General features: G+C 41.2%; 1 protein-coding gene across 2 annotated transcripts in view; it reads left to right on the top strand.

Moving 5' to 3' along the window:
* PACSIN2 (protein kinase C and casein kinase substrate in neurons 2) overlaps positions 1-27,331 on the top strand; it is a 127,699-nt gene that overhangs the window by 27,461 nt on the left and 72,907 nt on the right. For both annotated transcript variants that reach the window (XM_060258504.1, XM_060258503.1), the window contains exon 2: positions 16,052-16,164. In XM_060258504.1, the coding sequence (XP_060114487.1) occupies positions 16,105-16,164 (60 nt within the window). In that variant the 5' untranslated portion in view covers positions 16,052-16,104. The remainder of the gene's footprint in view (positions 1-16,051; positions 16,165-27,331) is intronic.

The raw sequence follows: 27,331 nt of genomic DNA, 5'->3' as shown, positions 1-27,331 counted from the left end.
AAGAACCCTCACTACCACAATTATTCCAATATAGAGAAGAATTATTAGACAAAATATGATCCAACTTTTTGGGTGTCAGATGCCAGCAAAATAATTTTTTTTTAGTTTGTAGTACAATGTTTATCACATTAGCTGAATAAGAGTGTGAGGTCCAAATCTGTTGCCAAACATCCTCATTAAGATTGTTAGAACAGTTTCTCTGCCAGGCTTTGTGATAAGGAATAAGTTCCTTATGGACATTCTCCAACAGCCCTTTATATAAGATATCAGACCTTTAGGTTTGGAGGGGGAAGAAGACAATAAATGCACAAAAAATGTGAGAGCATGTCCAAAATCATGAGTTTTAGAAAGAGATGTTATCAAGTGTTTAGCTTGGAAGTATTCGAACCAAGATAATGTCTTCCCAACCTTTTTATCTAAGGCCTGTTTATCAAGGAAGGCACCATGCGACATTATGTCTGTGAAACGACACACATTAGCATATTTCCAAGCAAAGTAGGAAGTATGCGGATGCCCAGGTAAAAACCATGAAAGTCCAAGGAAATGAGTGACTGGAGATATTGTAGGAGCTAAATGGCAATAAAGTTTGTCTCAAATCTGAAAAACTGCTTTAAGAAAGAAATTTGATAATAAATTAGGTGGCTTGCACCTTGTAATTTCCCAAAGCAAGGTTTGAAATGAACTACAGCCAAGATAACAATTTTCTATAATTTTCCAGTCTGCTTTCAGGGATGAGTCACAATATTTAATAAGTCCTCCTAAGATGACTGCTTTGTAATAGTCACGAAGATCTGGGAGAGCAAGACCACCTGAAGATTTGGAGCGAATAAGGGTAGAGTAACCAATTCTGGACATGCCTTTATTCCATACGTAGTTAGAAAGGAACGTTTCCAACCTTTAAATAGATCTTTCAGAATGAGAATAGGAATAGCTCTAAATAAAAATAAAAATTTTGGAAAAATAAAGGATATAATAATCTGGATTTTCTCATTCCAGGGAATAAGAGGAATTGTTCTTCTGCAGGTTTACTATATCATTATTTAGAAGATGATAACTTTGAGATTGATAGGAATATTCACCCCTTAAAAGTCCAAAACTTACCTTATTAAAGTGATAATTAGAATGAATAAAATCCTGAAGAGTGTTTGAGATCCTAATAGGATACATAATGGATTTTGATGGATTATATCTGAGCCTAAAAATAGAAGAAAATAGAGATAGATTAGCTATAGCCGGTAATGAGGAATCAAGGTTGGTAACAAAAAGCGTTAAATCATCAGCAAAGAAAGTAAGTTTGATATGCTGTTTATTGATAAGTATACCCACAAAATCAGGTGTGGCTCGAAGAGCAATAACAAGGGGCTCAATGGCGAAAAGAAGAGGGGAAAGGGGACAGCCTTGTCTAGTGCTACGAGATAACTGAAATTCCTCTGAATCCAAATTGTTAACGTGGATGATAGCAGAAGGTTATTGATAAAGAGCATGGATAATTTTGACAAAAACTGGACAAAATTCTATTGTCTCCAGTAAAGTAATAAGATAAGGAACTTCAACTGAATCAAAGGCTTTCTCGAAATCTATTTAAAAAAAAAAAAAGAAGAATCCACATTGAATTTCCTACAATATTGTACAGTATTAAGAACCTTCCTAGTATTATCCGTTAATTCACGATTTGGAATAAATCCGAATTGATCTGGATGAATATAGTTTCCAAAGAAGGTGTTAAGACGTGAAACTAGAGTTGCTGTAAAGATTTTATAATCACAATTTAAAAGTGAAATAGGTCTATATGAACCAAGCTCTAACAAGTCTTTGCCCTTCTTAGAAAGAACTATAATTTTTGCTTGTGACCAAGTAGCAGGAAAGTTGCTTGAACTTACAAACTGATTGCGAAAGTCAGCTAAAGTAGGGGCCAACAGAGTATTAAAAAATTATAAAATTCAGGAATAAATCCATCCCGACTAGGCGATTTATTAGGTTTATAGTGATTTAATTGTCTCTTGAATTTCAAGAGCTATGAATGGTTGGTCTAAGAATGTTCTAATTGTAGAGGAAATTGGTTTAAGTTTGGCATGAGTGTCTAAAAAGGATTTAATAAGATCAGATGAAGGATGTCGAGATGAATATAAAGCAGAATAATATTTTTTGAAGACCTCCACTATATCTTTGGCAGAATATTTCAAGGAACAAGACTTAGATCTGATAGAAAGAACCGCCATTGAGGTTAACCTTTTTTTTTTTTAACTTTCCACGAAAGAAGTATAAGAGTTTGAGGGGTTTGAAACCAATACTTTTGTTTAATGAGAGCAGTTTGATTCTGAATACTGGAGACCTCAAGGGATTTTAATTTTTTCCGTTCATTTTTTCCCCAGAACAATTTTTATTTAAATATATTGTTTGTATACAGAGAATAACATAGATACAGTAATGCCTTAATTTTCATTACACATACATACTGTTATATAAAATAAAATTGTACAGCTATAGAGTGATCACAAGAAAAGAATGCTCTTGTGGATAACCCGTTGGTTAAGTGAAGAAGAAAGAGTGGTGTCAATAAGAAATTTAGAATAAACTTTCTTGTTTCCAAATTTTTTTAATTTCTCATCCAGATTTCTAATATTTGATACCAATTCAGATCTAATTTTATCTTTTTCTTACACAAGGAGGCAATGGCCATAAATCTGCCCCTAATAACTGCCTTCAAGGAGTCCCATACCACATGTTGAAGGACCCCACATTCTAGGTTAAATTGAAAAAACTCCTCTTTTTCAATGGAGTCAGTAACAGATTTCATTGAAAGAAATTTTTTATCCGGTCTCCAAGTAAATGAATACTTATTAGGAGCAGTCACATTCAGATAACCTTCCAGCCAAGCATGGGCCGACCATATCATTGGGCCTATTTCAACTTGAGAAAAAAGATTAGAAATGGAATCAGACTAAATAAAAATCTCTCCTGGAGTAAACTTGATGCCGGGAGGAGATATATATAAAATTTGTTTAAAAGCTGGGCTGACAAAGTTTATATCATTAGGGTTTATATCATTATATCAGTTTATATCATTAGGTTGCAGCTTGTTAAAGGAAAGTCTTTACATAGAAAAGGGGGAAAATAATTTTATATATATATAATTTATTTTAAATTATTTCCCCCCTTTTCTATGTAAAAACTTTAACAAGCTGCAACCCATATAGTAAAATACAGCTACAAACAAATCTGCTCATAAATCTTCCATACAGTTGCCTCAGTGTCAACAGGTTCATATAATTAAACAAGAAAATTAATTGCTAACTATACTTATCAGCATTACCTAGCCTCTCACAGGTTTAATTATATCCATGCATAACTTAAAAATCCCAGAATTTCATGAAAATTACTAAGTAAATTAGACCCACACCCCTACTCGCACTGATCCAAATTTAAATCAAATCAATAAACTCCCATGCATTAATTCCCTTGTATCCATATCTGATAATTAAATTAAAGAACTAGAATTTCTAGATTTTGATTGTATCACCTGACAAAGCTATAAATCATAGCAACTCCTCCAAACCACACATTCCCAGTTCTCATTTCAATTCACACATACAGCTTTATAGCACCAGACATATCTATATATCATAACAACTCTGCCAGGTCATTCAGAACCTAATTCACTTAAGTCCACAGAGACATCAGACAACTATCAAATATCCATCAACCTATGCACTTGACACATAATACACAGTCAAGACCATCCATTCTATCATCCAACATACATACCACAAACATAACAAGTGAGTTTTGCAAGGGAAACGAATCATTATACAGGCTAAGAATTTTTTTTTTTAGAAAAAGTTATTGAAAATCATTTCCCTCTACCTCATCTTACTGCATAACTTTTACCAACCACATCATTTCAACACACGCATACCAGAGAAAAAACACCGGACTAACAAAACCCAACACACCAGAAAAAGATCGCAATAATGAATTAATACTGTATAAGAGAAGCCATGTTGGATCAGGCATAAGAGAAGCCATGTTGGATCAGGCCAATGGCCCATCCAGTCCAACACTGTGTCACACAGTGGCCAATATGTGTGTGTGTGTATACACACATACGTACATACACGCGCGTGCGCGCACACACACATATATATCTATACATACATACATACATACTGTGGCTAATAGCCACTGATGGACCTCTGCTCCATATTTTTATCCAAACCCCTCTTAAAGCTGGCTATGCTTGTAGCCTCCGCCACCTCCTATGGCAGTGAATTCCACATGTTAATCACCCTTTTGGTGAAGAAGTACTTCCTTTTATCTTGTGTTATATTCTGTTTGATTCCATTTCCACCTTGGATTCTTTAAGAAAGTCTTTATCTTTCAAAATTGAAGTATTTAACTTCCATGATTTTCTCATCTGTGAGCCTTTTAATTTTATCATTACAGGGCTATGATCTGAAATTATTCTTGTTTGAATTTCTATGTCCACTAAATCTTTGATCAGACTTGCAGAAAGCCAACACATCAGTTCTTGACCAAGTTTGGTGACTAGAGGAGTAGTAAGTAAAATCTTTGGATTTGGGATATCTTGTTCTCCATGCATCCACCAAATCCATTTCTTCTGCTAATTTCCAAAACCTTGTTGGTAGCTGAAGACCTTTACTTTTCATCTTTGTGCATTTTTTTATCCAGTTGTCTATCAGAAACTGCATTGAAATCTCCTATTAGTATTCTACATACTCCAAATTTGATAGTTTAAGACGCAAATCTTAAAAAAAAAATCTTGATGATCATTTGACGCATAAATATTCGCAAGTAAAAATTTTTTATTATCCACTGTGATTTCCACTAATAAAATTCCTCCATCTTCAGAAGCAAATTGCAGTTGTGGGTTAAATTTATCCTTAATATATATTGCCACTCCCTTTTTCTTCTTATACGCATCTGTTGCTGTAAATAAATTACCAAGTTTTTTATTTTTCAAATAATGTTGATCTTTAGTTAGGATATGTCCATTTCCATTTTTGCCAAATATCTAAATGTCTTTCTCCTTTTAGCAAGAGAGTTGAGTCCATTCACATTAATTGAAGTTATTGACGCCATTATGGGTTTTGATTATCATTATCTTTCTTATCTTTTTTGGAATGCTGTCTTGTATGGTATCTCCATGGTTTATTTGGATGTTCTTCACCTGAGTTTTCTTCCTCCTCCTTCTTTTCTTTGCCTTTTTTCTTCATTCTTTCCAAATAATTTTGAGCTTTAAAAATGGAGTTGATTCTGTATCTGTTCTCCTGGTACGTAAAAAGAAGACCCTCTGGCATTAGCCACATGTAGGGTATTTTTCTTCCTCTCAAAAAATCTGTCAATGCTTGATATTCTCTCCTCCTTTGTCTCACAGGCCAAGGAACCTCTCTTAGAATTTTCACCACGTTTCCAGCTATCATCATTGGTCTATCTCTTACTTGTTTCAAAATGTCATCTCTAGTCTTCTTTCTTGTGAATCTCAAATGAACTTCACTAGGTAATTTTATTTCGTTTGGTATAACTCGATTACACCCGCTTAACTTGATCAAATTCTTCTTCCATCCTCTGAGGAGTCACCTGTAAGATTTCAGCCAAGGCTTCACTTAACATTTTCCGTAGGTCTTCATTTTTCTCTTCTGGTATGTTTTGAAACCTCAGCATATAAGCGGCTTTATCTACTTCCAGCTGCAAGAGTCTAGAGTCTTGTATACTCTGTTCTTTTCCCAGATATTCCACCTTTTGAATATTCTCTGTCACCTGACCCTCTAATACTTTTAAGGCTTTATTGGTCTCAGCTGTCTGTCTGCTATTCTCCAAAAGCTCATGTTTAATCTCTGCCATCTGTTCACCAATATTGTCTACTTTACTTGTCAGCCATGTTATAGCAGTCATTAAAGTAGTTTGCAGTTCTTTCATATCTCCTTGCATGGTTGTAAATTTCTCTGGACCGGGTAGAGCACTGGGTGAAAGAAATGGTGGCTTGCCTTCTTTAATATCTTTTTTTTGACAGTTTCTTTCGGCACAATCCGGGCTTTAGTTTTCATTCTTATTAAATTAAGCACACTCAGCCACAAGTTATTAAATTTTTATCATTCATTTTTGCCCCACAAAGCGGCCATTGAGGAACCCCTTAATAGGCTCCTCAATAAAAACGCCCCGTGGCTCTGGGAAAAGAAGCAGGCAGCCGCTTTTCAGGCAGTCAAGGACCTCCTAGTTTCCAATGATGTGCTCCACCACTTTGACAAATCCTTACCAGTGATTCTGGCTTGCGATGCTTCCCCGTATGGGGTGGGCGCCGTTCTGGGGCACCAACTCCTGGACGGGAGGGAGGTTCCTTCCTGTGGCCTATTATTCGAGGACCCTGACCCCCGCGGAGCGCAACTATGCCCAGATAGACAAGGCGGCCTTGGCAATAGTGGCGGGTGTGCATAAATTCAACGACAACCTGTACGGTAGGCGTTTCACGATCGCCACGGACCATAAGCCGCTACTGAGCCTCCTCGCTCCAGACCTCCAGACACCACAAATTCTGTCACAGCGCGTCCTGCGGTAGAACCAGTTCCTCAACTTGTACACATATGTCCTGGTCCACTGCCCCGGCAAAGCTATGGGACACGCGGACGCCCTCAGCCACCTGCCGTTGCCCTCTATGGACCCGGATCCCACCCACCATGTGATGCTTATAGAGACTCTGCCAGAGAGGCCCCTCCACGCCGCTGAGGTAGCTAGGGCCATGGGTAGAGACCGCATCCTCGCACGCATTTTAGACTGGGTAGGAAGGGGGTGGGCCATGGGCAAACTGGATGCAGAATTCAGGGCATTCTCATCACGCAGAGAAGAACTGTCCATGCACAAGGGGTGCCTTCTCTGGGGTAGCAGGGTGGTGGTTCCCCCCCATTGCGGAAGCAAGTACATGGAACACACCCGGGGATAGTGCGCATGAAGGCCCTGGCACATAGCTATGTATGGTGGCTGGAGATGGACGAGGAGATAGAAGGGGGGGGGTTTCAAAGGTGCCAACCCTACCAAGAGTCCCGACCTGATCCGTCCAGTGCCCCTGTCCACCGCTGGGAGTCCAACAGGAGGCCGTGGTCCCGGTTAAACCTAGACTTTGCGGGGCCATACCAGGGCCAAATATTCTTTATCGTAGTCGATACATACACCAAGTGGTTGGAAGTGATTCCTGTAGCTTCAACCTCCACCGCGGCGATGGTCAGAGCCTTGAGAAGGGTCTTTTGCATTCATGGGATTCCTGAGGCCCTTGTCATGGGCAGTGGGACCGCTTTCACCTCCTGGGAATTCCAGGAGTTCTTGAATTGGTACCTCATCCAGCACATTCGGTCCGCCGTTTCCATCCAGCCACCAATGGCCAAGCAGAGCGCATGGTGCGCACCACTAAAGAGGCCCTGGGTTGCATTGTACAGGGAGATTGGGATCACCGCCTGGCATATTGAGCAGCTGCGCCGTCGCACATTGCTGGAAGAACCAACAGTGATCGGGGGAGCGGGAAGTGGAGGAGTACTAACAGCAACACCCCCGGAAGCTGCCCAGCCTATGCCGGCCGCACCAACTATGCGGGCGGAAGAGCACCACAGCAGAGGGAGCACCCTCCCCATAGAGGAGATTCTGGAACAGCAACAGGTGACAGCCCTTTTCCGGTGTCACCCCACCACGAGGAACCAGCTGCCCCGCCTGGGGGGGGAGGAGTGTTGTGTCTTGCATTTCAGTCCCGAAATTACAACACAGCGGATGCTACAGAGGTGACCAGTGGAAGTCCACTGGTCCCCGGATGTAGCTCCGCAAGTACGCTCTAGAAATCAAGATCTGTGGCGGGAAGTTTAACTGGCCAGGATTGGACCTGACCAGACTGAGGGTTGTTCCGGGGTATGTATATAATCGGGACCCGACCCACGTTGTTTTTGCCTTGCGATGTACTTGCTAATAAAGCATGTTGCCTTCAACATGTTTCGTCACTCAGTACATTACAGGGGGGCTACTTTGGGTTGGGGGGCAAGCTGCCCTTGCCTAGGCATTTTTTAAAAAGTTTAATTGCTTTGTTGGGGGGCATAGGGGATTTATAGTCATTTGTGCTGCTTGTTTAAAAGTTATATTCTTTGATCTGAACTGAAATCATTTCCACTGTTTGTTGTTTAAATTATATATATATTCTCTGAAGTTAAATAATATGTAATCTGTCTCTGCCATGTCTGTGATAGTTTAGGCGTTGAAATTTCTTTAAAGAGATTTTAAAACTTAGCCTGCTGTACTTTCTTGGTGTGGGCCATCTTGGACTGGTACCGTGCTGGTGGAGTGGCCTGTGACTGTGTCTAAGTGTCTGCCTTGTTGTTGAGGGTATTGTTTTGTTTTGTTTTTTTGAATTTTGTGCCTGCCTTGGAGTTTCTTGAAAGGTTTGAGACAGTAGTTCTCCTGGCTTTCTGCTGTGTGTGTTCTGAGCTGCCTGACTCTGATTGTGTGCCTTCACCAATTGTGTGACTCTTTGTGTGGTTGGCTTGCTTGACTGAGGCCTGTGGTTAACCTAGATAACAACAGTTGTTTCACAGGTTCTTAAAATTATCCCGTTGGACTTGGACTGTTTCTGGGCCCTAGGTTTGGCTATATAGCGGGTGATTCTGGGTTTTTTTGTGCAGATTTATTGTACTGCAACTGCACCAGTTGTGTTAATACAGGTTATTGTAAGTTTCTCAGTCTTACAAGGTTGCTTTTTCAGTTGGTCTTGAAGATTTCTGTTTAGTGGGTGCTGCTAGAAGAAGTTTTTAAAGTTTTGATTTCCAGAAGGCTGCTTTTCAGGGGCAAGGCAGTTGGTCCGAGTGTTGTTCAGTTGGTGCTTCTCGGTTTTTACAACTTAGGGCTATTAGTAGGCTTTTAAAAATAGTTAGAGTCTGAGACAAGAAATTCTTTGAGTAACATTGTTGGCATAGAGCTTTAACACTTCCTCCCTAAGATAAGATCTTAAAAGCAGGAGATCTCCAGGCCCCATCTGGAGGCTGACAACGCTAATTTAAGCAGCTGTTTTCTCCAGGGGAGCTGATCTCTGCCACCTGGAGAGCACTCCAACTCTCACCTGGTGATTCTCTCTCTCTCTCTCTCTCGGCTTGACTTCGCGAACGAAGATTTAGGAAAGGTGCAGTAGTCCACGTCTGCTGCAGGCTCGCTAGTGGCTGACAAGACCGATGAGGGACAGGCAGGTCCGGCCACAGTGGCTGCAGGGAAAAGTCTCTGATTTGGGGTTGGACCTGGTGATTACAATCAACAAAAAAACCTGTGGAAAAATAACGAATCAATGTTTTACAGAACGAGCACTCTAAGTATCAAAATACTATTTATAACATTTTTAAATACCAGCTTTACATATCATAGCTAGGAATTCATCACAATCATGCAAAAATTACAATATCTAGGAAGAGAAATAGTGAAAGTTCATAGATTTATTCATGCATGTCAGTTTCTGACTTCCTGGCTTAAACAACCATTTGTCCGCTCCTGCGGATGAATTAAACTGTTAGTGCTCCAGATGACTCCTTGTGCATAGGTCCTTGCAGTCCTATTCACCTGGAGATTGGCAACAGTGGTTCCCCAGGAAATCCCTCCTACCCAATTTGATCTTGTTGGGTTTTTTTGTTTGTGGTTTGTGGTTTTTTGGTTTTTTTGCAATGCCATAGTAGCATTTCCTCTGCTGGGCACATGCACTAGTTCTGCTGCTGACTGAAAAAACACTATTTTTAAGGTAAGAGGTTCTCTTATTTGACTTTAGTAATTTCCCCCCCACAATTGAAACCAATGGAGTTTTTGCAGCTGTTGATTTCAATAGATAGATCTAGTACAAAGCATTTTGTGCGCAGAGCATCATCCTCTAAGACTAGATTGTATGACGTCATAAATTCTCTCTAGTAGACTCATGGAGATTTTACCATCCAAATGAAAGGGATTATACATATTGCTCCCACAGGTTTAAATCGTATACCAGGATAGATTATATGCTGGTATCCAAAGATCTAGTTGGTTTCATTGAAGACTCTTCGATTGGTATAACACTTTGGTCAGATCATGCTCCAGTAAAATGTAGAATAAGATCTCCTAATGGAAAAATGAGACACAGTTCATGGTCCATAAATAACTCTGTTTTATTGAGGGAAGACATTAAATAAAAATAGAACAAGAAATAAAAAAACTTCTGCAAAGAGAATTATACAGAAGTTGATCCTTCAGTTCTCTGGGATCATTTAAAGCATACTTACAGTTTTACTGCCCATCTGAAAAAAGGGCTACAGTTTAAAAAAGTATGGATGCTATACTCAGTTTAGAGAAATGATTTTAAAAAAACAGGTAGCCAAAAAATCTATCAGAAACAGCTAACAACAAAGACTTCTAGAAACAGCAGAAAGCGATACTATACAAAAAAGGTTACTTATATTGAAACAACAATATTGGCAAAAAAAACTCTCTTAAGATCCTTTCATGGTGAATAAAAGAAAAACAAACTAGCAAGAAGGACATTAACACTTAAAGATGTTTCTGGCATTCAAAAAACTAAGCCAGAAGATATAGTGAACATCATGACAAGCTTCTATAAAAGGTTATATACCTCTTGCTCTCCCTCAGGAAACTTAATCTAACAATGTTTAAATTCTGATTATAACATTAAATCATTGACTTTTGAACATAAAACATTATTAGACTCTCCCATAACAGAAGTAGTTCAGCAGTCCATTCAACAAATGAAACCTAATACAAGTCCAGGAATAAATGGCCTTAACACTGCTTTTAAAAAAGATATTCAATTTACCTCTCAGTAATAATCTAAATCATATAACTAACCATATTCTTTCTGGAGGTAAGTTGCCTCAGTCATGGATGGAATCAACTATTCTTACTATTCCTAAGGATAATAAAGATTTAATGGACCTTTCATCATATCGACTGATCACTCTGTTGAATGTCAACACCTACATTTTTACTAGAATACTTGCTGATAGACTTCGCAAAATCATAACAGATTATATATATGTAGACCAAACAGAATTCCTTCCTCATAGATCTATTACTGACAACATAAGGAAAACCCTCAATCTAATTTTCCATGGCAGGTATTATAAAAGAGAATAATTACTTTTGACAATTGATATTGAAAAAGCCTTTGACAGTCTGAAGATCAAGTATGTACAGAAAAAAATGAACTTTGGGGATAAATTCAGAACAGATATTAGTGAGATCTATTCCAATCCAACTGCTTCTCTACAGATCAATGACCAAAGATCAAAAAAATGCATTTTACCAAGAGGTACTAGGCAAGGATGCCCACTTTCTCCCCTCCTGTTTGCTGTAGCAATTGAATCATTGGCTCAATCCAAGGTCATTCACATAAAGTATCTTTGTATGCAGACAATATGGTGCTGTTCATCTCTAACCCCATAAATTCATTTCCTGAAGTTATAAAAACATTAGATTTTGCCAAACTTTCAGGGCTTCAGCTTAACCACAAAAAGTATGTGCCCAAATTATTTATAACAGGATTAGATATTCATAGCCTTAAACCTATTTGTGATTTTCAATTGGTTACTGATTCATGGAGATATTTAGGTATTAATATTACTCTTATGTTAGAAGAGCTTGTTAAATATAATTTCCATCATGTTTATTTGGAAATCCAAGAACTTTTGATATATTGGGATAAAATGTCTCTGACATGGGCTGAAAGAATAAATGTCATAAAAAGTTTCATTACTTCCAAAATATTTATATCTGTTCCTTGCTCTCCCAGTAGAGATCCAAATGTCAAAGTTTCTTAAATGGCAACATGCCTTATTAGATTTTTTTTTGGGGGGGGAGGTTATAAATCCCATAGGGTCAACTCAAAAATTCTTAGAAAAAAATAATAATGGCGGCCTTGACATTCTAGATTTATTAGGTATTATCAAGCGTGTAACTTAGTTCACATAGTTAAATTAACAAATAAGAAAGACCAAAATAATTTGAGACAGATAGAGGAATCATTTACTTTTCCTCTTCCAATAGAAGAGATCATTTTAAGAGATGATTTGGAGACCAAAGATGTTGAGACCAAAAACTACAGAAGTTAATCCTTTTTTTAATTTGACCTTCCAAATGTGGGATAAACATATATCATATCTGGCCCTATTGATTTTTCCTCTCTCTACTTTTACTAATCTTTACTAGCAATGAAGATCCTGTGAATTTAGGGGGAGGTGAGTTTCCTGCATTGGGCAGGGGGTTGGACTAGATGATCCTGGAGGTACCTTCCAACTCTTATGATTCTATGATTCTAATCAACCCTGGTTTCAGCCAGGGTGGAGTAATCAGGGTTTTAATCTCTGGAAAAAGAAGGATGTATTGATAGACTTAACAAAAAATTAGCAGCTATACTCTAAATTAGAGCTAGAAAATAAAACTTCAATCACGGAACTCCTGGTTGACATATCTGCAATTGCAACATCTGCTGAACTCCCCTCAAATTAAATCTTCAGTCACTAGACAACTAGCCGAATTTTAAAAACTAATTAAGGTATAGGATAGACAAATGTCAGGCTTTGCCTCAAAGATCTATAAAATGTTATTGGTCAAAAGTCACTAAGAAATATCAATTATATTGGCAGGAAATCTCCCAAAATAGAATTGTAGTCTCAGATTGGGACAAAATATGGGGTAATCCATCCTTACGCTCAATAGAATATAGTATTCATTTCCAAGCTTTTAAGACTTTTAACAAAATGGTATAGGTTTATAATCTCCTTTATCTTCTTCCCCCACAACAGGCACCCTGTAAGGTAGGTGGGGCTGTCTTTTCAAGGACAACTCTTGCGAGAGCTGTGGCTGACCCAAGGCCATTCCAGCAGCTGCAAGTGGAGGAGTGAGGAATCAAACCCGGTCCACCCAGATAAGAGTCCGCACACTTAAACACTATGTGGAGAAACGCCATTTTAGTCTATGGTTATCTGGGAGTTGGCAGGAAGAGGCCATCAAACTGGAATCAGGCTTCGGCCTAGTTTCTTCCTCCCCCCCCCTTCCCCTCCGGTCTGGAAACAGCAATTCTGAGGAGGCCTCCTAGAGAGACAGGAAGTCTTTCAGGCTGGTGTCCCAGAAGGCTGCAGGAGGGAAAACCAGTTCCTGGGCGGGAACGAGGTTTTATATTATTGGTTTTTGTCGGGAAGCGGGCAGTTTGAGTTTGTTGGAGACTGGTGAGTCGGTTCTGGATGGTATGGTCGGGGCCAGTTGTATAGTAGGGAAAGAAGGAGCATTTTCCCCTAGTTTGATTTAGTTCTTCTGTTCACAATTTTATAATGCCTGTATATAGTTGTAAATTTTAAATAAATGTTTTGTCTTTTTAAAAGGTAGTCCCTCTGTACCACATACTTCCCCCAATGGCCATAGACCACGCTACTGCAAGAGGGGAGTCCAGGGAAGGGGGAAGGCATACAGTTGGCAAGGATGCCATTCCTCCAGGGGTCTCCCAAAGAAGATCTTTGGTCTCTGTCATAACCAGGGGCTGGGTTGGCAGAGGACCTTGAGGCCAGGCCTCAGAACTGGCAAGGGGGATTGGGAGTCCTGTCCCTCTCGGTCAGGAACCCCTAAATTGAGCAGGTGGTGGCAGCGTGCCCTAGTGGTGGGAAGAAGATTAGCTCCCGCCAGGAGTTGGCAACTCAAAAGGGAGTTGACGGGACCAGGTCTGAAGGGCCGGTTCTGTCACACACTACACCAAACTGGTGGTTAGAGCCTTTTAAAAAGTCTGATCAGACACCAGTGGAACAGAATCAGTTGCGTGGGGGGGGGGGGGGGGGCTGAGCAGCAGCCCCTCAAAACAGGTGCCCTTAGGAAAGCACTCTCTGGGGAAATCACAGCCACATGTTCAGGACTATGTCAAATGGACCCCCCTGAAAGCTAGAGGCATCAAATTTGCAGAGGACCTCCTGGACTGCCTCTCTTCCTGCACTCCAGGTTTGGGGGAAATTGACTGTGGGGCTGGGTAGCAGCCCCCCCCCCCCCCAGTAGGTGCTCTCAGGAAAGTGCTTTCTTAGGAAATCACAGCCAACCTTTATCCTCCAGCTCCACAAGTGGCCACCTGCCCACCTCCCCCAGTGACTGGGCCACCTGCCCACCTCCCCCAGTGACACTCCCCCTTGTGCCTGGGAGAGTAACAACAAAGGATCACTAACTATCTCAGTTGTTTAAAATGGTAGCAGTTGGTTAATCCTTAGATTAAAAACAAGCTAGTTCTAAAATCCTATTACTGTGAGATTTGCAAGTAACACACAGATAGGCTTCTCTTTCTGAAAGATAGATGAAGCTTTATTTATGATTTGTTATAGACGTTCTGCTCCCCATTGGGACATTGCCAGGAATAACCAGTGTCAAGCAGATTTTCTAAAATAGTCCAGCATCCCCCCCCCCCCCCCACACACACACACTACCCGACATTTGAGTCAAAGCAATAAGACACTACTCTCTCATTTAACCAAAACAGGTTATCGGAAATCCGTGGTCAGATGGCAAATAGAGGAGGGGTTAACTCATGAGCGTTTCCAGGCCCTAGACACAGGAATGCATTTCATGTACCTGAGTTCTTTCAAGGACGTGAGATATCTTCAAATGGCCAGACACATAGGGAAGCAGGAACTGGGAGATGGGGGAGGGGAAGCAAAAGAGAAACGAAAGGGAAGGAACCAGGTTCATCCAGTACACACAATGAATTATATGAATATAATGCAGGTACTACACAGCATAAAACAGCAAAATACAATAAATGGCAGAAACCTGACAGTTACAATTGGTTGTTTTTGTATTTGTCTTAAGGTTACAACCATGAAAAAAGAGGGATGTGCGTGAAAAATAACCAGTACAGTCAAAAATGTGCAAGAGCATAGGGACAATGATACAGGAATATCTTTGTGTAACTTTGTGTATCTAGGTTTATCTTTAGAAGAATTATACATATGCCACAGATGAGCTGGCAGCTGGCTAATTAAAAGCCTAGAAGTAGTGCTAGTTTACTCAAAAACTAATCTCTTCTGCATATGGTGATGTGGAGATGGGTGTACCTGGATCCCATCTAAATGAGCTGACTCGTTAAGCTCAAGTGATTGTATCCCTGCCCTACTGTTAAGATATGTGTGCTGCTTTGCAAACACTGATCCCATGTGCGTCAGTAAACTACACCTTCGTGGTGATCTACTTGCATCAAATGCATATGGCGCTGCAGGATATGTGCTGTCGCTCTCTTTGTTAGTTGCTCTTTCAGACCGATGCTGAGGAAATTATTTTGCAGTCTTGAGGTATAGCGTAGCTAAAGAAAGCTATTGCCAGTGAGAAGCGTACTGCAACAATAGAACTTTGCCCATCCCTGCCAGCACGGTTCTTTGGATGATGGTTTTTTATTGACGGTTCCAAAAATACTGAGATGCAGCAGATGCAAAACATGGTGTGTGTCTGTAGACCTTGAATGGCTCTCCACTGCAGCTGACTGCTTGGCTTTAATATTGCTGATTCAGGAAATACCTGGTATGTTGCTTTTTGAAACAAGGAATGTTTTACTACGACTTTCAGGACAAAGGCTAAATCTATGTGTGTTTTTCATGGGTTAACTATATTTGTCTCTAATCTAATACCATTTTGATCTGCGTAGTGTTTGGCAACATCCATGTTAATGTTAGGTAATCTAAACTGTAGGCTTGTTTGTCCTCACCCTAAGGTGCGCACTCAGAGTGGTTGCCTGAAGGCACCCAGACATCCAGTTTTCTAGGGATTAATTCTCTCACACATTCGTGTATCTCAGATTTCCAGAGTTTCAGAAATGTAATAGCTTTGGAACACTGAAATTTTTTCATGATACACACCTTTTTCTGAATTCTGTTCTGAGTCAATGCCATAATACCGGGTAGGATTTTGCAAAATCTTTGTTTCCAAGGAAGGCCGGCCAATGTATATGGCAGAATCTGTAGTTACATTTTGTCTGATCAAGATGGATGCCCATATTAAATAATTCTGTTTTCTTTTTCAGACTGGAGATCCATTATTAACAATACACCAGATTACAGACTTGGACAACTAGAGATGTCTGGTACATATGACGATTCTCTTGGATTGGAAGTTTCCAGTGATAGTTTTTGGGAGGTAATTTGAAACTCATACATAAATCTTCCAAATTCCTGCTGAGGTTAACAGGATACACATCTGACAAAATAACACCTTATGCCATAATGTATCTTTTAATTTCTAAGATGCTGCAATCCTTCATCTTAATTCTGCAATATGGAGTGAATTTACGTCGATAGAATTTACAGATGATATTGATTAGCATATAGAATCACAGAATCATAGTCCAACCCCTTGCACAATGCAGGAAATTCACAAATACCACCCCCCCTCTAAATTCACAGGTTCCGCATTGCTGTCAGATGGCCATCCAGCCTCTGTTTAAAAACCTCCAAAGGAGAGCCCACCACCTCCCGAGGAAGCCTGTTCAACTGAGGAACTGCTCTAACAGTCAGGATGTTCTTCCTAATGTTGAGCTGGAATTTTGACTTAATTTTCACCCTTTAGTTCTGGTGCCACCTTCTGAGGCCTCAGGAAGCAGTTCTGCACCATCCTCTGTGACAGCCCTTCAAGTACTTGAAGATGCTGATCATATTACCTCTCAGCCACCTCCTCTCCAGGCTAACCATGCCCAACTCCTTCAACCTTTTCTCATAGGACTTGGTCTCCAGACCCCTCACCATCTTTGTTGTCCTCCTCTGGATCCATTCCAGCTTGTCTATATCCTTCTTAAAATGTGGTGTCCAAAAGTGAACATAATACTCCAGGTGAGGTCTTACCAGAGTAAAGTGATATCATCGCTTCACGTGATCTGGACATTATACTTCTGTTTATACAGCCGAATATTGCATTTGCCTTTTTAACCACTGCATCACACTGTTGATTCATGTTCATCATATGGTCCACTAAGGCCCCTAGATCCTTTTTGCACATACTACTGCCCAGACAAGTCTTCCCTATCCTATAAGTAGGCATGGGATTTTTCTTACCTAAATGCAGAACTTTACATTTATCCCTGTTAAAATTCATTTTATTGGTTTCAGTCCAGGTTTCCAGCCTGTCAAGATCATCTTATATCCTGTTTCTGTCTTCTGCATTTGCAGTCCCTCCCAATTTAGTATCATCGCAAAATTTAATAAGCATTCCCTCTATTCCTTCATCCAAATCATTGCTAAAGATGTTGAGCAAAACATGTCCCTGTCGACAGATCCTTGAGGCACTCCACTTGTCACTCCTCTCCAAGAAGATCTTTGGGTGCGACCTGTCAACCAGTTACAGATCCACCTAACGGTAACAGGATCCAAACTACATTTTACCAACTTGTCAACAAGGATAGTATGTGGAACCTTATCAAAAGCCTTTCTGAAATCAAGATAAACGTTGTCTACAGCATTCCCCTAATCCAGCAAGGTAGTCACTTTCTCAAAAAAAAGATCAGGTTAGTCTGACATGACTTGTTCTTGAGAAACCCATGCTGGCTTTTAGTAATCACAGCTATCCTTTCTAAATGTTCCAGGACTGACTGATGATTTGTTCTAAAACTTTTTCAGGTATAGACGTCAAGCTGACGGGTCAGTAGTTATTCAAATCCTCCTTTTCCCCCTTCTTGACGATGGGGACATTTGCCCACCTTCTGACACCTTTCCTGTTCTCCAAGAATTCTCAAAAGTAAGAACATAAGAGAAGCCATGTTGGATCAGGCCAATGGCCCATCCAGTCCAACACTGTGTCACACAGTGGCCCAAAAAATTTCATATATATAACCATTATATATAGTAATAGCCAGAGGCTCAGAAATTACATCTGCAAGCTCTTTTAGTACTCTTGGATGCAGTTCATCTGGCCCTGAGGACTTGGTTTCATTTAAAGAAACTAGGTGTTTATGTACTACCAATATGTACTACCCTGCATGTGATAGAGTTTCACCCATTAAACTCACCTCTGGCAAGTCCATCTTATATTGTGATGCTATACTTTTGTTTTATATATGCTGTGCATTATACGAAATTGGATAAATTACATAGGCTGGGCTTTAGCGTGGAGATATAACGTCCTTCTGATCTTGGATTCTCTGAGATAAAAATGGAAGTGTGTGTGGGTGAAACCGCTTATGGGACTATTCTGGATAACACGTTCCTTAGTGTGTCATGTAAGTGCAGTAACATCAGGACCAGGTCACCGTCTTCTGTCCTGCTGGGAATTGCTAGGAAGGGAATTGAAAACAAATCAGCCAGTATCATAATGCCCCTGTATAAATCGATGGTGCGGTCGCATTTGGAGTACTGTGTGCAATTCTGGTCGCCGCACCTCAAAAAGGATATTATAGCATTGGAGAAAGTGCAGAAAAGGGCAACTAGAATGATTAAAGGGCTGGAACACTTTCCCTATGAAGAAAGGTTAAAACGCTTGGGACTCTTTAGCTTGGAGAAACGTTGACTGCGGGGTGACATGATAGAGGTTTACAAGATTATGCATGGGCTGGAGAAGGTAGAGAAAGAAGTCCTTTTCTCCCTTTCTCACAATACAAGGACTTGTGGGCATTCAATGAAATTGCTGAGCAGTCGGGTTAGAACGGATAAAAGGAGGTACTTCTTCACCCAAAGGGTGATTAGCACATGGAATTCACTGCCACAGGAGGTGGTGGCGGCTACAAGCATAGCCAGCTTCAAGAAGGGGTTAGATAAAAATATGGAGCAGAGGTCCATCAGTGGCTATTAGCCACAGTCTGTGTATATGTGTGTGTGTGTATAATTTTTTTGGCCACTGTGTGACACAGAGTGTTGGACTGGATGGGCCATTGGCCTGATCCAACATGGCTTCTCTTATGTTCTTATGCCTTTCTCCTACTTGTTGTTCCTTGTAGAAAGTAATGCCCAAATTGCATTAATTTTAAAAGAAGAACTCTTGGTTTCAGTGTCACCTTTTAAAAAATGGAAAGGGAGGAGGAACAAGTGCATTACCTGGGAGCATAGTAAATAGCCTGTGCCTGCTGCATGACTGGGGTTCAAAAAATAGGCAATTCTAAGCACCTGACCAAGCCCAGTACACAACTGGTGACCTGTAGTGGTTGACAAGCCCCTCGGGTCTGAATTTACAGAGTTTTGTGTGTGTGTCTAGGACAGGGGTGCCAAACGTACAGCCTGCAGGCCAGAACTTGCTCCTGCAAGGCTGGTACCAGTTCTGCAAGCAACTGGCTCTTACCTTCATTCTCCAAGGTTGCTGCTGCCACATCACATCTCACGTTTGGCCAGTTGCCTTGATCGTTCTCTCCTGCTTCCTTCTCCAGGGCTGCTGCTATGTCACCAAGTCTCCCTTCCCTCCAATGGCTGAGCTCTCCTCAGGGAGAGGAAGAGAGGGGAAAAGTCAGACAGAGAGTGTGTGTGTGTGTGTGTGTGTGTGTGAGAGAGAGAGAGAGAGAGAGAGAGAGAGAGAGAGGAGGGGGGGCGGTCTTGTGGCACCATTAAGACCAACAAGGTGTTATTCCAGGTAAAATATTTTGTGTGTGCACACACTTCTTCAGAGACAGGGAAGGGAGGGGGGATTCTTCTGACAATCTACATTAAGATCATCCTGCTGTGCTGTTTATTTTGAGACCTGATCACGCACATGCATGTTAGAAAAGGACGGAGGGCAGGAAAGAAATGAATCTGGGATAATGGGAATTAAAAGGAAATTATTTTGGCTTGTTCCGAAAACTTGGTGTTTTGTTTTTTTAAGATTAGATTTCTATCTGGGATTTTATTTTCTTTCAAAAAGACCTTGATTAGGAATTACAACACTTGGACTGGATTCCTTTATTTAATGACTGGAAGTAGATGACTTGAGTATTTTAAAATATATTTATGGTTCCATATATTCCACCACATTGTCTCACTCTCTCCCCTCTCACATCACTGTCTGCCTTTTTTCACATTAACACCCCCCCCTTTGCTTTTTTAACTGTTTCATTATAATCACTAGCACTGAGTGGATTTTGTCCAGTCTGAAATCCGCACATTATTTCACTTGGAGAAATCCCCCTTTCCAGTTCTAAGAGTTTTTTGTTTAAAACCAACTTAGCTTGCAATCTTTATTAGCGGAAGATAGCAAGAGTCCAGTAGACCCTTAACAACTAACAAAATTTGTCGAAGGCATGAGCTTTCATGAGTCACTGCTCGCTTCTTCAGATACCACTAAAATGTTAGTCCGTCTGTCATTATATCTTGGAGAGTGAAGTGATTTCAAACAAAATGACCATACCAGGCATGGATTATGAGAGAAAAAAACCTAGGTTTCAGTTCAGTCCAGGAGGATTCATTGTCTTGCGCTTCGTTTTCAGTTGTAGTTCAGCAGTCCCTCTAATCTCCTTTTGAAATTCTTCTGTAAGAGAACTGCTACTCTTACCAGTTTTTAAAAGTTTTATTGGTTTCAAAAAATTAGGGGCAGGGAGTAGGAAGGATAGAAAGTACATATCAATCTTATTCTGCATAAAAATACTTTCAAAGAATACAAGTCTACATCTGCAATACTTTCTTAAAATACATAAATTGTCCCATATTATTGTCTCTAAACTATGCATCATCAACATTTTGATCTTTTATGTTATGAATCTTTTTGTTAAGATATCTATTGGTTTTGACAATTCCAATAAAGGCAATTTTGTGATACAAAATACAGGAAAAAAAGATTTAAGATTCTCTGGTATGAATTTATGAGTCTTGAGTTTTTAGCCAGGCATAAAATTTCATCCAGTATTTTCTTGCTTCTTCCTTAGATTTCCCAGCCAACAGCTGGGACAAAAAGTCCAGCTCTGCTATTTCCAGAATTTTTCCCACCAGGGCCATTCTCATGGGAATTTCCTGAGATTTCCATTTCTGCGCCAAGAGAATCCTGGCTGCTGTACTGAAATGTGCCAGCAAATGTCTCATTTCTTTGGAATAATCCTCAGGGAATATATTCAATAAAAACAATTCTGGTTTGAATTGAATCTGTGTCTTCATAATCTTCTGTAATAGTTCATGAACCATTTTCCAATAGTCCTTCACCATCTCACATGTCCACCACATATGATAAAAAGAACCAACCTGTTTAGTACATTTCCAACATTTATTTATTTAGAATTTATATCCCGCCCTTCCCACGAGTGGCTCAGGGCGGCTTCCAATAATAGATCCGACATAAAAATTAAACAATATTTAAACATGTAAAGGATTAAACATTTAAAACAGATAAAACAGATAAAACCTTAAAGATTAATAAATATTCCAAATATATATAAAAGAGATCTGGCAAGTGCATTAAATTCTCAAGCTAGGTATAGGCTAGCCGGAAGAGGGTCGTCTTACAGGCCCTGCGGAACTGGAAAAGGTCCCGCAGGGCCCTCACCTCTTCCGGCAGCTGATTCCACCATGTAGGGGCCATAACAGAGAAAGCCCTTTCTCTGGTGGATTTCAAGCGGGCTTCTTTCAGCCCAGGGACAGTAAGGAGATTTTGTGTTCCCGACCTCAGTACTCTCTGGGGAACATGAGGGGAAAGACGGTCCTTCAGGTAGACAGGTCCCAAGCCATATAGGGCTTTAAAGGTGATAACCAGCACCTTGTACCGGACTCGGTACATCACTGGAAGCCAGTGCAGGGTCCGAAGGCCCGGCTGAATGTGTCCCCACTTTGGGAGACCCAGTAACAGCCGGGCCGCGGCATTCTGCACCAGCTGCAATTTCCGAGTTCGGGACAGGGGCAGCCCCATGTAGAGGGCATTACAGTAGTCCAACCTCGAGGTGACCGTAGCATGGATCACTGTTGCTAGGTCGTCGCGCTCCAGGAAGGGGGCCAACTGCCTTGCCCGCCTAAGGTGAAAAAACGCGGACTTGGCAGCGGCTGCTATCTGAGCCTCCATCTTTAAGGAAGGCTCCAATAGCACCCCCAAGCTCCTGACCCTGTCCGCCACTATCAGCGGTGCACCATCAAAGGCTGGTAGGGGGATTCTCCTTCCCGGGCCGCGGCGACCCAGGCAAAGGACCTCTGTCTTCGCAGGGTTAAGCTTCAGCTTGCTCAGTCTGAGGCACTCAGCCACGGCATGTAATGCCCGATCTAGATATTCCGGGGCGCAGGTCGACTGGCCGTCCATCAGTAGATAGAGCTGGGTGTCATCAGCGTACTGGTGACACCCTAGCCCGTGCCTTCAGGCAATCTGGGCAAGAGGCCGCATATAGATGTTAAATAACATCGGGGAGAGAACCGCCCCTTGGGGCACACCACAATCGAGTGTGCACCTCCGGGATAGCTCCCCCCCAACTGCGACCCTTTGTCCCCGACCTTCCAGGAAAGAGGAAAGCCACTGTAAGGCCAACCCCTGAATCCCCGCGTTGGCGAGGCGACCCTTCAGTAGCCGATGGTCGACCGTGTCGAACGCAGCTGACAGGTCTAACAGCATCAGCACCGCCGAGCCGCCCCGATCCAGATGCCGTTGAAGGTCATCTACTAGGGCGACCAGCACCATCTCCATCCCATGTCCCGGGCAAAAGCCGGACTGAAATGGGTCAAGGACGGAAGCATCCTCCAGGAAAGTCTGTAGCTGCATCGCCACTGCCCTCTCAATAAGTTTGCCCAAAAAGGGCAAATTTGAGACCGGCCGATAGTGTGCCAATTGGGCCGGATCTAAAGATGGTTTCTTTAAGAGGGGACGGACCACAGCCTCTTTGAGCGGCGTTGGAAAGTGCCCTTCCGTCAGGGGTCTATTTATGATATCCCGTATAGGATATCTAAGATCACCATGGCAAGATTTAATAAGCCAGGAAGGGCATGGGTCCAATTTGCAAGTTGTTGGGCGAGCAGATAAGAGGATCCTGTCAACTTCCTCCAGGCTGAGGGGGCCGAAGCCATCCAGCGTATAATCCGAAGACAGGCTCGGGGCCTCGATTTCGCTAACTGTCTCAAAATTGGCAGGGGGGTCGGGGCGGAGTGACGCGATTTTATCCACAAAAAAATTCGCAAAAGCCTCGCAGCCTATTTCCAATTCAATAGAATTTAGTCTGTTTTGCGGCAGCGTTGTAAGTCCTCTAATTATGTCGAGCAATTGTGCCGGGCGCGAAGTTGCGGACGCAATCTTAGCCGCAAAGAACGCTTTCTTTGCGGCTTTGATTGCCATCTCATAGGCCTTCAAACTCTCTCTATAAGATGTTCGGGTCACTTCGTCTCGAGTACGCCGCCATTGCCTCTCCAGTCGTCTGAGTCCCCGCTTTTGTTGCCGCAGCTCCTGGTTAAACCAGGGCGACGGCTTCGAGCGGGGACGCAGAGGGCGCTTGGGTGCAACCTCCTCGATGGCCCTGGAGAGCCCATTGTTCCAGGACTCTACCAGATCATCCAGGGAATCGCCAGTGGGCCAGGTGTCCCGAAGAGCCGTTAGGAACCGTTCCGGGTCCATCAGGCTCCGCGGGTGAGCTAAAATACGCTCTCCGCCTAAACAGGTTTTGGGTGACACCCCCATACGAGCCTTAAGGGCAAAGTGATCTGACCATGGCACTGCTTCCATTGCAATATCAGTCACTGATATTCCGGCCACAAAGACCAGGTCCAACATGTGTCCCGCCTGATGAGTGGGCGTTGTAATAACCTGGGAGAGTCCTAGTGTCGCCATGGATGACACCAGGTCCGTCGCCTGGCTGGAAGCCGCGTCGTCGGCATGGACATTGAAGTCACCCAAGACCAAAAGCCTTGGGTGCTCCAACGCCCAGCCCGCCGTGGCCTCCACCAGGGATGGTAAGGCGCCGGCCGGTGCATTAGGCGGTCGGTACACTAGCCAGATCGCCAACCTCTCCCCAACATCCCACATCAGGCCAACACATTCTATGCCTGGAATCTCTGGAGCCGGAAGAGCCCTAAAGGAGTAAGCCTCTCGTATGAGGAGTGCCACCCCTCCCCCTCGCCCGCTAGTCCGTGACTGGTGGAAGACCGAGTATCCCGGGGGGACGGTCTGGGAGAGAGCTACCGTCTCCCCCTCACGCACCCAGGTCTCGGTCACGCAAGCCAGGTCCATGTCCTGCTCGGACAGAAACTCCCGCAGGACAGAGGTCTTATTATTAATGGACCTGGCATTGCATAACACCAGTGACGGAGGCGAGTAATTCAGCCTGGCCCTACTACCTGTCACCGTCGGGATGGGACGAAGGCTGGAAGGGGGTCGAGCACTATTATGTCTCGATCTCCTTCCCTTGTAATTCTGCCTCGTCCCACCGTCGTATCTTCCCCTCCCCAGGAGTGCTGGAATCCCTAGGCCAGTCATCTCTTATTAATATTCCCTAGTCCGATGGAACCGTTAGAGCTACCCTCTTCTCCTCGCCCCTCCTTCCAGCCGATCTATCTATTTATATAAATTAAATTAATCTGCCAATTACTGTATAGCTATTTAATTAACTCCTATCTAACTTCTCAATCATTAGCTAAAATCTAATTAATTTAATCTAAAAGCTCATTAATTGTAAAAACCCTCCCAGTAAATATCTTTCCTTAATTAATTTGCCACAATCAATTTTTCGTTCCCAAGCTCGTTAATTATAAAACCCTCCCAATAGATTCTACCCTAATTAACTTGCTGCTAATCAACTTTCACTTTAGCCAATAATCAACCTCTTAAATAGCCTCTTAAATTTGTTAGACATATTAGTATAGATCTTATACAATTTCTACGGTCAAGTACTATCTATAAAACATCTTATGCAAGTTTTCTTTAAAAGTTACTGACCTAGTTAATTTAACATTGAACTTCCACAATCTCTCCCATTCTTCTAATATAATGTTGTGACCAAAATTTTTCGCCCATTGAACCATACAATCTTTTACAACTTCGTCTTGCATCTTCATCTGTAGTAGATATGCATATAGTTTAGAGATTAACTTTTCCTGTGGGCCTAGAAATATTTTATCAAATGGGTATTGTTCTGTATTGAAACCTGTCATCTTGTCTTTGGCATACCTAGATTCAACTTGCATTCTCAACCACCAGTTCATTTTAATGTCCATATTTTCCAACTCCTCTCTAGTTTTCAGCTGATTATCTTTTCCCAACAAGTCATCATATCTATAACTCTGATTTGGTTTTAAAAGATTTGGATGAGTAAATGCTTCCACTGGGGAGACCCATCTTGGAATTTTTTGATAAATTCTCATTTTTAACCATGATCACGTATGATACAAAGATTTCCGAAACCAATGGTTCTTAAAATAGGAATGTCCTTCAAGTCTTTGATACCATAGATACGCATGCCACCCCATAGTGAGATCATATTCCTCTAACAACAGTTGTCTCTTGTCATTCAATAATATCCAGTCTCTTACCCACAAAAGCACAGAAGCTTTGTAATACAATTGCCAGTCTGCAAGGGCCATACCTGCTCTTAATTTGGAGTCTTGCAATGTCTTTAGTTTGATTCTAGGTTTTTTGCCTTGCCAAACATATTTGGAGACCATCTTATTCAATTCTCGAAAAAACCCACTATTTAAAAATATTGGAATAGTTTGATACAAAAATAACAGCCTTGGAAGGATATTCATCTTTGTTAAGGCTATTCTTCCCATTAAGGATAAGTTCAAGTCATGCCGTTTTTCCAAATCTTTTTAAATTTCTTTTAGTAGTTTATCGTAATTGTCAGTTTTTAAATTGCTGCACTTATTTGAAATAAGTACACCTAGATATTTGATCTTTTCTCATAAAACCCCCCTGATTTTTGCTAAAGAGATTGGATTTGTACCATCGTCATATTCTTTGTCAAAAATTTTGTTTTGTGGTAATTGATCTTCAATCCTGCCCAGTAACCAAATTGTTTATAAGACAGTGTATTGTATCTATCGGTTGTGCTAATATAAAAACTAGGTCATCTGCAAAAGCTCTCAGTTTGTATTGTTCACCTTTTATCACTGCTCTCTTGATACTTGTATCTTCTCTTATTTGGTTGTTCAGTATCTCTAGAGATAAAATAAAAAGTAGTGGTGACAGTGGACAGCCTTGTCTTGTACTTTTTTGAATATTAATTGCATCTGTTAGTTCACCATTCACTGTCACCCTTGCTCTTTGAAAAGAGTATATTGCTTCTACTGCTCTCAAAAAATTTTCACCACATTCCATACCTTTCAGTTGCTGTAACGTAAATTGCCAACAGACATTATCAAAAGCCTTCTCAGCATCCAAGCAAATTAGAGCCAGTTGTTTCTCTGGATGAGTTTCATAATATTCCAAAATATTACAAACTGTTCTAACATTATCTTTCAAGTATCTTCTAGGAAGGAACCCTGCCTGATCTTGATGTTTTGCAGACTGTAGAACTTTCTTCAAAAGTTGTGCCAGTATTGCAGCAAAAATTTTATAATCCACATTTAATAGAGAAATAGGACGATAATTTTTAATATCTTTCAAATCTGCATCTTCTTTTGGAATTAAGGCTATCGTAGCTTCTTGCCATGAAGCTGGTATTTGGCCTTCATCTTGAATCTTTTTAATGAGACGCTTAAATGGTAATAATAAAGACTCCTCATAGGCTTTTTAGAATTCAGTAGGCAGTCCATCTGGACCCAGGGCTTTGCCACTCTTTTGGGACGCCATTACATCTCCAAGTTCTCTTATTGTTATTGGTTCATTTAAGATTTTTTGCTGTTCCTCTGTAAATTTGTTAAGATTATTTTGATTAATGTAATCTTCTAGATCTGTTTTGTGAACTTGCTTTTCGTCATGTAATTTTTTATAGAACTGTTCAACGATTTGACATATCTCTTGTTTTTGAGCTTCCTCTTTGTTATTCTCATCTTTCAGGACTGAAATTATTCTTTTGGCCTTTTCTTTTCTCATCCTATAGGTCAACCACTTTCCAAGCTTATTGGCATACTCAAAAATTTTTTGTCTAGCATACCTCCATTTTACCTCTGTCTCCTCCATAAGTAACAAGTTTAATTGGTGTTGTATTTCTTTCACCTTATTTTGGAGTTCATGTCTTGTCGGTTGTTTTTTTAGATTCTTTTCAGCTTCTCCAGCTTGTGACATTAATTTTTGAAAATTTTCAGTTCTTTCTTTCTTTTTCTTGATACTATATCTAATTGCAAGGCCCCTGAATTAAGCTTTAGCAGTATCCCAAACTTTGCATCTTTACATCTTGCGTTGTGTTCTGTTTAAAAAAGGATTCCATTTCAACCTTAGATTCTTTAAGAAAGTCTTTATCTTTCAGAATTGAGGTATTTAACCTCTATGATCTTCTCGTTCGTGTACCTTTGAACTTTATAAT

Source organism: Heteronotia binoei, chromosome 17 (assembly GCF_032191835.1).
Source record: "Heteronotia binoei isolate CCM8104 ecotype False Entrance Well chromosome 17, APGP_CSIRO_Hbin_v1, whole genome shotgun sequence".
Classification (NCBI taxonomy): Eukaryota; Metazoa; Chordata; class Lepidosauria; order Squamata; family Gekkonidae; genus Heteronotia; species Heteronotia binoei.
Note: the sequence above shows the minus strand (reverse complement) of the source record. Positions and strands in the feature narration are given on the sequence as shown.